We start from the raw sequence: 13,444 nt of genomic DNA on the forward strand, positions 1-13,444 counted from the left end.
CTTTGGGGTCAGGGCCTGTTAGTATGGGCAGCAATATCCCTTTATGGTCAGAGGTAAAATGAGAACAGATAATAAATAGAAGAACAAGTTTCAGATCTTCACCACGTAGCCTAAACCAATGAGTAAATGAAGAGGATATGCAATCAGACTCAGCACATATTCATCTAGTGCTTTACACATAGGCAGATCCCAGCGTATGGAATGTTTTACCTGTAAAATAATAGTTCTTGATTTTTGTCATGGTGCCCAGTTCACTGACGCAATTAGGAACCTGAATGGAGAATCTGCCCAAGAAAATGCAAACCAAATGCCTCACCAATAACAATATGTAAAGTCTTATCAAACAAATTAATAAAACAAGATTTATTTACCAGTAACATGGTATTGTCACTTAAGCATACAACTTAAAAAGGACTAACATCTGACTTGAACTTGTATTGATTCACCACTTTCAAATAATGTCTTGATACAGTGCAAAAGGAGTGTGAAAATATCTCCCACTGCCATAAAAACACACATACACACACTGAAAAAAACTACTATACACATGGAAAGTGACAAACCATTCAAGTCATTCATCTATCATGGGGTGAGCCAGATCATAACATGCTTCCTTGCTATGCCAAAAAGCAAGCACCTGTATTTACATCCCTTGCCAGGGTTAGAGCTTTCACATATACCTCACAAAAGGTCCACCTTGAATATGTCCGATATGGCTCTCAGTTAAACCTCGAGATACAAATAAGTGTTCTTCACTGCTGCCCTAGAAACCAAACTGAAAATCCACGGCGGGGCAAACCCTTCAACATAGATGAAGAGTTGTGTCGAGAATGAAAAAGCTTCTCACTAAGCTTCGAACAGCCTAGCCCGCAGGTGACACAAGTTCATTTCACTCTGGTGCAGCCACTTTAAGATAGAGGCCAAAATCCTGTTCCGTGCAGGAGTTTAGTCATTCAAGAAGACTCTTAGCTGGACAGGTCATGCTGCAGATCGCCGGCGGATCGTGAATATCCCCAGATGGAGTTGACCTAGATAAATTCTCATTTTGGTACTATCACTGGTTTTCCGAATCCATATCTGTGAAAATATAAAACATTAGTATCAACAAAGAAACGGGGAACACTGTGAAAGTTACAACGCATGAGCAACTGTTATCTACGTACCACTTACCATACCTGTTATTTTAGATGCCAAATTTCCCAAAAGCTTTTTTTCCTTTAATCAGCAAGAGTGCCAACTGCACACAGTCAACAGGAAATTCATGAAAATGCAGTGGGCTTCCACTTGTGAAACACAATCATAATGAGAACTCACATTTTAAGAGTAGCCATTGATAAAAAAAAATTGAAACTAACTCAAGGTGGCTATTGAGTATGTAAAACATACAGTCCGAGATTTGGGAGTTCAAATGCAATAGTGTAAAAATGAAGAGTTAACAATCATAAGGTTGACTTCACTTACAAGATTCTGCTTTTGTCAAAGCACGTACAGAAGGTCCCAGGTTGCAAATTAAAGAGTGAAAAGAAAGAAAAGAAAAAAACAACATGCCACATACGGGGAAGGTTCTAAGATAGCAAAAAGTGTAACTGTTACTCGCCTGTAACATTTTTTTTTCCATGATGGGTATTAGCTCCAGGTACACATCCACAATAACAGCCTCTGTAGAATCCACAAAACATTAGTATCTAATATCTCTTTTATAAGACACACATGTCAAGAAGCTAGAAAGAGCAAGCAAGCAGTATGTAGGGCTTATGTCACTTGAGATAGCGCAAACTTTAACAGGATTACAAGTGTTGTTAGGCAACCAACACAAACTCCATGAAATCAGATGAAAGCGAATACTCCAAGCTACCCATCAATTCAATTTCCCAGCATGTAAGTTGGGAAACTTCATGTTCAGATTCAGGACTGAACCTGACTGCAACAAACATATTATCTTCTATCATAGCAGAGGCCGAAGAGGTTCCAAGCAGAGTTCAAGTAGCCCTGGGTTTTGAGATTCCCCCTCACCCAAACTGGCATAATGAAGCTTACACAAGCGGACTGTGTCTGATCTCAATTACTTTACTAATGAAGATATACTGTGGAAAGGCGTTATGTTGCCTCAATATGCTAGGGCACTGGCTTTAAGTACTGTTTCAACCATTTACACCCTGCTTAGGGAGCTAGTTTCCACGTGCTAGACATCCACTAGATGAGCTGCTATAATCAATTCTTAGGTAGGAATAAAGGCGAGGATTATGCCTTGCTTTATTCTTTTTTATTAACTTCAAGCACACTTCAACATTAAAGAACACAGACTACCTTTCCCATCAGAACCTGGGAAAGAAGTACAAAAACACAAACAAACAATGAGTGCACAGAGCCATCTAGGTGTGTGTGCACATCTCCCATGTAACGTCCTCTTTCTCTCCTGCTTCCAGCGAAAGATAAGTACTAGTTTTCCTGTTCTCTCCAACATCAGTCTTGTATTCTTGCTAACAAGTTTCTCCTGGCGTTATTTGCTGTGGGCCGTATTGCGGCTCCCTTTCCGCCGTGGGACCTCACCTCAACACTCCTGTCAAGGCATCAACCAGTCTCTGGACCGCGCAAGTGCAGTCAGGCTGGCCGCTGCTAGGGGCGCAGATCAAAGGGGGTGCGCTTCAGTCAGTAACTTCAAAGGAAACTGATGAGGGCCACCCCCTGCAGAGTCACATCTCCAGAGCAGCCTGGAAGCCCTGATGCCAGTAGGTTATAGGTCTGTATTGCTGTCTAGCATAAAGCATGCTTTTGGGAACAGCCTGATGCCCGCCGAGCGCATTGGCTGAAGTTGAGGTGCAGATCCCATGCTCTGTGGCTGTTTGTGGGGCCGGGTTCAAGCGAATTTGCACACCCTTCAGAAATTAACTGGATGAGTGGGCCACAGGGCCGTGACCCGCTTAGCGCATAGCACTTTCAAAACTTAATGCCGATTTGCACAGCTCCATACTGGCCTTCAGCAACCCACAGAGCCTCACTGCCTTTTCCTGGCTTAATTTATTTGTCTGTGCACTCCTCCTATAGCACACAGTTGGTCCAGCCAGGTCTCTTTACACTCCAAGGGGCTCCCTTATTTCCTGACCAAAGCGCCTTCTAGCCACTCTCTATAAAGCTGCATAGACCCAAGTGAGGGCAGCCTAACATGGCAGAAGAGTATACAGAGGAAGAGTCCCTTCAGGTCCTTCCTATCGATGATGAGCTTTGCGAAGCAGTTGATGCTTCCATTCAGCAAGCAGTGGCTGTAGCCACAGAAACCCTGGAGCGCCACCTGCTGAAGCTTGCTTACGCCTGTTCCATCCCATAATATGAATGCTTCCCTTGCAGAGGTCCGCACCAAAACGCAAGAGCAACGCGCCCATGGATCTGGGGGCGTTTGAGCACTTAAAAATGTTTTTCCTCACACACCCTGAACCCTCTGCTGAGGATGATACCTCTTGTGTGCCAGAGGTGCCACCTCTGTCACATGACCTCAACGACGGTGAATCGCCCAACGAGACAGGCCCCTCACGCCATTGGTGCCCCTCTCCGGTCCCTTCAGACCAGAAGCCTCAAGAGGAACCCTTGTACATGTTGAAGACGGAGGACCTCATTCATCTATGTTCCACCGAATTGACCCAAACAGAGAAGGTAGCCAAATATGTGGCTAGTTGCCTCAGAAAGCCTTTAGATAAGGAGGTCTGTGCCTGCCTAAAAGCTGAATGCCCCGTCTGTCTCTCCCCAGCAAGGTAGCCCTCACTCCCGAGTTAGATACCCGCATGGCCAACTTCCTGGGGAGTACATTGCCAGGACAAACTCCTTGACTTCAGCGGTCTTCTCACAAAAATATTGGACCTGGTGGAGGAGGCTAAAGCTTCAGGAACCCCCATTTCGCAAGGGACCCTCTCAGACTGGGTGCAACGGACGGTTATATTTTTAGGGAACGCCAACTGCATCCCATCCATGGAATGGAGCTGCTCATTCCAACTAAAAGATGACCACAAACCAGGAGACCTGGTGACCATGGAGGCAGGGCCAGCGGCGCAGGGAGGTCTCTTAATGGAGCCTTTTATAAAGGAGTTAGGCAAATTCATTGCCACCTTTACCTCCCTCGACACAGCGCAAACCTCCATTGAAAAGATTTCCCACTCAAGCAATTTCATCGGGCCAGATGTGGCAGAGTGCGCTCAACTGGCCGCTTCTATACCCAAGGCCCTCCAACAAGCCACAAGACCAGTCCATTCAGGGAGAATTCTTTTCTACACAAAGAGGCTACTGAGGGCGTAGCCCCAGCGGTTACTCCTAGGGACAATTCCAGGCCAAACCAGGTAAGAGTTTGTTGTTCTTCTCGACTAAAATTGGGAGGCAGGGTGGCACACTTTAGTCACAACTAGGAGGGGATCATGTCCGAAGCTTGGGTTTTACAAACCATTAAGAGTTTCCACATAGAATTTGACTGAACTTTGGTTCAACCTTCTCATCCATGTTTGCTGACTTTTGCAGATGATCAAGTAGCCTTGATAGATAGGGAGGTCGAGGATCTTCTGCAGAAGGATGCAATATGCAGAGCTCCACTAGATTCCTGAGGTTTCCTCAGCAACATATTCCTGTTGGAGAAAAGGGATAGAGGTCAACGACCAGTCATCAATCTCCGAGAGTTCAATAGACAGCCCATTTATCGCCATTTCAAGATGGAAGGCATCCATCTTTTACGTGATCCTCTGCGTCCCAACTACTGGATGGTCCGGTTGGACCTTCAGGATGCCTACCTGATGGTTCAGATCTTCCTCCCACTGCAGATCCCTTCAATTCAGGTGGTGAGACCAAATGTGCAAATTCAAGACCCTGCCATTCAGGTTATCATCCGGCCCTTGGTGCTTCACCATGACCCTCAAGCCAGTGATGGAACACCTCAGAGCCCAGGGTTTCAGTCTGATCATATACCTGGACAACATCTTGCTGCTGGACCAATGCCCCCATCGCCTGGTGAAGCAACTCCAAACGACAATCCATTTATTGGAAAGTTTGGGTTTTATCATCAATTAATGAAAATCTCTCCTCTGCCCAGCCAGACAGACTACAATTCTTGGGTTTGGCATAGACTCGGTGGAGAAAACCTGGAGTCTGCCTTCATGTACGATCTCAAAGTTTCACAGGGAACTCAAGTGCACCCTATCCAGGAAATCAAACTTCCTCCGGTAAATAGCTTGCGTTGCGGGACAGCTCTCCTCCTCCATTCAGGCGATTTTCCTGGGCTCTCTCCATTACAGGGCCCTCCAAAGCCTCCAGGGCTCTCACCTGCACAGAGGCTTGCAGTACTCAAAGCAGGTTCCTCTCAGGGACAAGGTGAAAGACGAAATGAAGTGATGGATGGCGCACATTGAAGCCTGCGACGGGAGGGCCATTTTCGGCTCCGACCCACATTTAGTGATCGAATCCACCACCAGCAAATCCGGCTGGGGTGCACACTGCTGAGACTACTTTGCAGGAGGAAAACGGTCCGTAGAGGAACATTGACTCCATACCAAGGGGTCCTCTGTGATAAAGTGTTGGACCAAGGAAAAAGTGCACTGCAGTGTGCTTCTGAAGATGGACAACCTATCCGCTATATCAGTCATCTAGGGGACACCAAATCGAAAGCTCTGGCAGATTTGGCCAAGGACCTTTGGGAATTCTCTCTGTCCAACAACATATGGTTTACAGTGGAATGCATTCCCGGAATATTCAAAGCAGTGGCAGATTGGTATTCCAGACAATGGTCTGACACAAGCCTGTGGCAACTGAACCCATCAGTTTTCAGGAGATTGGTATCCAGGCTTGATCATCAAATTCCCAGATACTTCAGCAGGAGGCCGGATCCCCTAGCAACCGTAACCGACGCCTTTCTGCAGGATTGGTCGAAGGAGCAGGGATACACTTTTTCCCCCCTTTGGGATGTTCATGAGGTTGTCTGCGGAATTCCAAAGTCAAGGAGCCCGGGTAGTCCTGATATTCCTTGCTGGAGGTCTCAAGTATGGCTTCCAGTTCTTCCGGAACTATCCTAGGATTCTCCAATCCTTCCACCGCACACTCCAGATTTCCTTCATGATCCTGTGGACAATTGTTACCTGTTAGTGCCTCAGGGATGACTGCCCCTAACGGCCTGGCAGATTTCAGGCAATGTTGGAGAGTCCCACGCCTTTCGCTTGAAACTGAGAATGCTGGTGGCTGCCTGGGCAGATGGCACCAGCAAACATTAAAGGTCCGCATGGTCTAGATGGGTGCATTGGAGTGTTCAAACAATAAGGATCCCAAGGGATGCGAAGTAGTCCCCATCTTAAATTTATTTTTTTTAGCTTCCCTAGCTCCTCTGGAACTATCTTGCAGGGCTATCATTTCATACAGGTCTGCCATATCTGCAGAGCATCTTTCCTTAGGGAGTTCTCCATAGAGGAACACCTGCTGGAGTGTAAACTGATGAGAAGAATACTTTTGGCACTTCGTCCCTCAGCCTAGATACTCCGTTCTCTGGGATGTTAATAAGGTCCTCTATCTTTTTCACTCTTGACAGAAGAATGAGTTTTTGTCACGTAAAGTGCTTTCTGCAAAACTAGCCCTGTTGCTGTGCCTAGTGTCATGCCGCGGTAATTGATGTTCAAGTCTTGGCCCTCACGGGCTGGACCTTCACTTCAGAGAGTGTTACTTTTCCATATCTCCAGACGCATGAACACAAATTAGAGTGATGTCCTATCCAGCGTCTGGTAAGTTCCCAAAATGGTTTGTGGTGCGTTGCCTGAACGCATATGAGAATATGACCGAAGAATTCCATCCACCAGGCGAACACCAACTTTTAATCTCCCTTAGGAAACCTTTCAAGGCGGTCACCTCCCCCAGCATAGCCAGATGGGCCCACTAGGTTATGCAGGAAGCAGGCATTGACCTGTTGCAATTTGGTGCACATTCTGTGAGAGAAACAATGGCTTCTAAGGCTTTTTTCCTGGGAGCGCGACTGGAAGACATCATTGATACAGCGGATCGGTCATCAGATTCAATGTTTAAAAGGCTTTACTTCAAACCTGCTTCTTTGGTGGTGGATAAGCTATGAACGGGCATAATCCTCGCCTCTGGTCCTTCCATAGAATGAAAAATGTCCGAGTAAACATGGAGGAAAGTTTAAATTCCATTTAGGACATGGAGGCGAGGATTATTCCCACCCAAGGCTTTAGAGAGACCTCTTTTTCCCTATCCAATCGTCTGACTACCTATAATTTTGCAGACGGAACAAGTGTAATGTCTACATGTCTGAATTCTTGATTTCTGTAATTTCAGCAATTTGTCAGGCCTCTGTTAATTCATGAATTTCACACTTGTGTTATTAAAGTTAGTGTTGTTTCTCTTGTGGCTGGTTAATCCTGTGATTAGCTTAATGATTATTTGTCAACAATGGTTGGCGGTTTATGGATTTGCTTGGTATTTATTTGTAGGCTCTGACGGGACTAAAGGAGAGTGAGAAGAAAAAGAAAAGAGGCTCCTGTTGTACTCAAGAAAGAGGACGTTACGTGGGAGATGTGCAGACATATAGATAGCTCTGCGCACTCACTGGTTGTTTGTTTTTGCAGCTCTTTCTCTGGTATTGTTGGGAAAGTTAGTCTGCGATCTTTAACGCTGAAGTCTGCTGGAAGTTAATAAACGAAGAAAGCAAGGCATAATCCTCGTCTCCATGTTCTTAATAGAACTGAATCTTTCCTTCATGTTTACTAGGACATTTTTTTCATTCCTTTGCCTGCTGCCAGAGACACTGGAAAATATGATTGTGTGGCTGCTGCAAGGTCCCATAAATATAAATTTGCTGCTTATACCTCATAATTCATCATCTGTTAATTTGAAGATTTTCACAAAACAAAACAGTATTTCTACCTTAAATAAATCAAAAGTAATTAATACTACTGCACATATGCCAAACATCAACTGGCCATCTTTTGACTGATGTATTAAGCCACTTAAAGCAGTGACAATAGTAACTAGATAGTGTACAACTCCACAGTTGATGGTGCTTGGAGGCAAGGGAGTTGGGGCTTTTGTCTAAAACAGGCAAAATAAATGTTTAAATACTTAAAGGTACTTCAAATGGGGCACCCTCACTAGATTTCAACCTCAACATTACAGTCAATATATCACAGCGATCACTTTATCGTCTGCTACAACAACATTACAGGTATATATAAGAGGGAAAACATTGAGGTAATTAAAAAAATAAGGGTAACGTGTCTAGACAAAAAAAAATGGAAAAGGGAGTTTGGGGATGTTCTGTTTAAATATTATAATAATATTCCACCTATTTATTACTATTTTAGAAATACGGTTTACTCATTTCAGAGTGCACCAGTCATATTATAAGGGGATAATTTGGGGCCATCCCAACATTATTCATAAATGACATATTCCAATGTTTTTAATATGTTTATCCAGACTATGTAATACTTGAAAACAATGAATACAATTACATTAAAGCAAACAGTAATGCATTCAATTAAATAAAATATTAATATGCTATAGTGTTTTTCTTTCTGGGTTTGATTGTTTACCAAAATCATACAAATAAAGTATTCCAACAAAAAACACAAGACAGTTTATTATAAAATGGCAACAACCTTTTGGAAGCTCTCAAAAGGCTATAAGGTTTACGTGAAGTGGTGAGAAAAAACAAACTTGCAAAGTCAAAGCTGGAGAGACAGAAACAGGCAATCTGACCTAAGAGAGACCCTCACCACAACATTAGAACCCTACTGCCTAATTCTGTTCCAATGACAAGGTCACCCTAAATCACCTTTTGAAGGCCAATAGGGCGGAGCGGTTCAACATAAAATAAAACACAACTGACAGTAGATTATTTGTAAGACAAATAAACCTAATTAAACACATGGAACATTTGAAAATGCCAACTTTGAGCATTGCAATTTCAAGCTGATCAATTCCTTAATAGCAAATTAAAACTCATGCTGCACACAGGATCAGAATCAGGTCCCATAGCTTAGGCAAACTAGAGGTCAAAGAACCCAAAACACAAATTTAGTAGCATAGGAGCACTTTTTAAGTCCTGAGTACTAAAATCTAAAACCAAACTAACAGTACTAGTGACCTTTTTTTAAATATGGGTTTAGAAACGGGTGACAACAACTACACTGTCCACATTGAATCAACAATGTTGCATCTCCTCCTGTACGCTGCTTCGGATCTGCTGCTTGCCAACGCCTGGCGCTACCTGCCTCGATGTAGATACTACCAGTAGGGGCCCAGAAGTTTCATACGCAACGCTGTTCCAACACACCAAGCTCCACCATCGCTGCAATTGGGGGCCTTCTCATTGCCTGGAAACTCACAGAATTCTTGACTTTTTTTTGCCAGAATCTGCGTCACCTGTGTGAGGACTGCTGAGACACTATAGTTGTAAGGCTGAAGACCTCCACTTGCCACTACAGCTACTGCCACTTGTAACTCTATACTGAATGCAGCTTAACAGGGATTTACTTGTTAGGAAGCTACCTCAGCTGCACTAATATAGCTGATCTAAATGACCGCCGCCTACTGACAATGCCCACAGAGCACTCCCAGCAGCGGGCACAGCCACAATACCCACACGGGTAAAAGTGCATGTTGAACAACCACAATCTCTCTGAATAAGGGATCACTATACTTCTTGTGCATGCAAATTGGGGAGTTCAATATTATTCCTTAGGAAAACTGCCTCCTTCAATTCAGAAATTCTAAAGTCACACACACCGGTATGGCCTTCAACACTTCCTGAGGGTTCCCCGCAGCCAGATGTATAATGGAACAATGCATGCGCTAACCACGCATGCCTGAACAACGCTGTCATAACCACGACCGTGTTGTTTCCACGGGTGCCTTTCTGGTGATTTTTCATTGCAAAGGCATGCCTAGTAAAGGCATGTGTGGAACGATATGTGTGGTTTTTGCATGCTACTCCCCCCACCAGCCTAAAAATAAAGCTAGCCCGACCCGAAAACTACCCCCGATGCCCCCCACCCACCCAAACCCTAAAACTTACCCCAACTCCCCACCTGCCCAAAAAACTGACCCCACCCCAAAAATAAAACCCGCCCCTAAAAACAAAATTACACCGACCCCACAACCCCGCCCTAACAATAAAACTACACCGACCTCCCCACCCGCTCTAAAAATAAAACTAATCTGACCCCCACCTACAAAATAAAACTACCCTGAGCCCTAAAACCTACCCCAACCCCCACCTGCCTTAAAAACAACCAACCACCCACCTGCCCTAAAAACAACCGACCCCCACCCCCAAAAATAAAACTACCCCGCCCCTAAAAACAAAATTGCCCCCAAAAATACAAAATTACCCCAACCCCGCCCGTAAAAACACTCCCCACACCCTAAGTATAAAAATTACCACGACACCCCACCCCTAAAAACAAAATTACCCCTACCCCCACCCCTAAAAACTATAGTATCTCGACCCCCCCACCCTAAACACAAAACTACCCCAACCCTAAAAAAAAAAAAAAAAAAAAAAATGACCCCCATTTACCTGGCAGCGTCCTACCTCGACCCCCCCCACCCTGCCCCTAAAACACCCCGACTACCCACCACCATCCTAAACACAAAACTAATCCTGCCCCTACCCCTTAAAAAAATAACACAACTACCCCTAAAAACTACCCACAACCCTCCCCGTGCCCCACTTACCTGACCGCGTCCTACCCGACCCCCCTTTCCTGCCCCTAAAAACAAAATTACCCTGACCCCCCACCCATCCCTAAAAACCCGCCCCTAAAAACAAAATTGCCCCCAAAAATACAAAATTACCCCAACCCCGCCCGTAAAAACACTCCCCACACCCTAAGTATAAAAATTACCACGACACCCCACCCCTAAAAACAAAATTACCCCTACCCCCACCCCTAAAAACTATAGTATCTCGACCCCCCCACCCTAAACACAAAACTACCCCAACCCTAAAAAAAAAAAAAAAAAAAAAAATGACCCCCATTTACCTGGCAGCGTCCTACCTCGACCCCCCCCACCCTGCCCCTAAAACACCCCGACTACCCACCACCATCCTAAACACAAAACTAATCCTGCCCCTACCCCTTAAAAAAATAACACAACTACCCCTAAAAACTACCCACAACCCTCCCCGTGCCCCACTTACCTGACCGCGTCCTACCCGACCCCCCTTTCCTGCCCCTAAAAACAAAATTACCCTGACCCCCCACCCATCCCTAAAAACCCGCCCTAAATACAAAATTGCCCTGAACCCCCCACCCTGCCCCTAAAAACAAAATTACCCCGACCCCACCATCCCGCCCTAAAAATAAAACTACCCTAAAAATGACCCCCAAGCCACACTTACCTGACCACACCCTCTCCCGTTGCTGACTCCTGTTTTCTTTGCCTTAACCACGCATGTGCATTGTTCAGCACATCGGTGGTTAAGGCAGACAAAAAGGGAGCCGTTGTTAACGCAAGTGTGGTTCCGCTTGCGTTAACAATGTTGTCATGGTTCCGGCGCCGTTGTTCCAGACGTTCCCCCCCACAGCCCTCTCTTAGAGAACACCCGCGCACGTCACCACATAATAAGCCCACCATGGACACAACGGTGACCTCACTCTGGAACAAAACACCAGAACGATAAACAACCCAAGAGAGATCAGAGTCCTGAAATGGATGACCCTACGTCCACACTGATGTCACAGGAGTACCTATCTCTGTTTCTTCAAGAAATATGCACTGCAATCAACTCTCTTAAGACAGACTTTAAAACTAGCCTCTGAAATCTAAGGAAAGAGGTTACCGAACTAGGAGACAGAGTCAACGATATAGAACGCACCACTGACGCATGCTCCAAACATCACAAAATGCTGTGACGAGGAATGGCTGTCTTCGAGGAACAACAAATCGAGCTCCAGATGAAACAAGAGGATCTGGAAAACAGAAGCCGCCGCATAGTAGGCGTGCCCAGTGGTGCAGGAGTGGATGACATTATGTCATTCATAGCAGATCTCCTATAGACGATAAGGGCAATATGCAACTCCCTCCAGGACAGGATAGACCTCACAGAGTGACCTCAGGACCGAGATGCCCCAACATAACAATTGATATTTTAACCAGGATCCACTTTTTCACAGAAAAAGAAGCTATCCTAAGGCCATCATGATCCAAAGCGCAAATCACTTATAAAGAAAATACAATTCAACTACTTCAGAATCTATCTCCAACCACACTCCACAGACGAAGGGACTTTAAAATAGTGACAGACAGCCTTAAGTGATTGCATATTAGGTCTCCCAGTAGGTGTTGGATGAGTAAAGGCAAGTATCTCCCTATTGGCAGAGGTTCCACTACCTTGAGCACCTCCAACCTTTGTACATCCATCGTCACGAAAGCCACCCTTATGAGTACTGTCCTTGTCTAGGTGGTTGCTGGCCTTCTGAAAGAATAGTTGAAGCTGTTATCAGAACATGTGGCTCTGGACACTGCACAATCTAACAGACAGCAAAACCATTATCATTTGTTAATGTCGCAGGACCGGTCATGGCATTATCATTGTCTGCATCCTTTGTATTTTTTTTCCAGAATCTCATAATTCTGGAATCCGAAGAGATGCTCACCACTGAGTGGCGGTCCTATGAGGTGGTGGTGTACTCTCAGGGCAGAAGCCAAATACGCTAAGCAAAGCACGGTGGCGCAGAAGAATGCTAGTTTTAAGATTCATCCAGTGTACACCTGATGGTGAGCGCTGCACCTTTCCCTCTCTACCATCTCATTCACTCTTTTCTTAAATGTGTCTGGGAAGTATTTGACCAACTTCTCCATCTCCTCCCATTACTGACTGCCATAAGTTGAAGGCATGCTGATGAAGTTGTTAATGCGCCACTGTGTGAAAACCTCTACTTCCACACATTTTCCAACAGTGTATATATTTTTTTTATTCTCAATGTCTGTCAGGTGAGTGTTACCTGTGCCTTGCATGATTGCTCTGTACTGAATGCACAACCAGATAGTTAGGGAGGAAGTGGACACGTATTAATAACAGGTCTAATGGCGCAGGCTAGAACTTTTACTAGACCACTGGTAATACCACTCTGGCCTTTACATGGTCTTTTCAGATAGGCTGAAGGCTACACCATTGTTTGTAACAGTTGAGTCTCAAAATGGCTTGTTGCAGCCATGACTGGGCAGATTGTCTTGGCCTGGTCAACAAACTTTTTTATTGCAATTTCAACACATGCAGGGCAAGATATTTTACAAAAGGCATGTGATAATCTCCTGCTACAGTTCTTTTCCCCACGATCCTGTTATCCCCTTCAAATGGGTTGAGTCCAGGTGGAGTGTAGCCCATGCCAAATCTCTTATTGTCCGTCCCTTCCCATATCCTCTCCACCCCCATCAGTCTGGGCAAACCCCTGTGAAGCCCTCCCCA

At 45.0% G+C, this 13,444-nt stretch overlaps 1 protein-coding gene across 2 annotated transcripts in view; it reads right to left on the minus strand.

Annotated features, from left to right (window-relative positions):
- Positions 1–348: 348 nt before the first annotated feature.
- SUDS3 (SDS3 homolog, SIN3A corepressor complex component) overlaps positions 349–13,444 on the minus strand; it is a 181,204-nt gene continuing 168,108 nt past the window's right edge. For both annotated transcript variants that reach the window (XM_069214476.1, XM_069214477.1), the window contains exon 13: positions 349–1,077. In XM_069214476.1, the coding sequence (XP_069070577.1) occupies positions 979–1,077 (99 nt within the window). In that variant the 3' untranslated portion in view covers positions 349–978. The remainder of the gene's footprint in view (positions 1,078–13,444) is intronic.

Source organism: Pleurodeles waltl, chromosome 11 (assembly GCF_031143425.1).
Source record: "Pleurodeles waltl isolate 20211129_DDA chromosome 11, aPleWal1.hap1.20221129, whole genome shotgun sequence".
Classification (NCBI taxonomy): Eukaryota; Metazoa; Chordata; class Amphibia; order Caudata; family Salamandridae; genus Pleurodeles; species Pleurodeles waltl.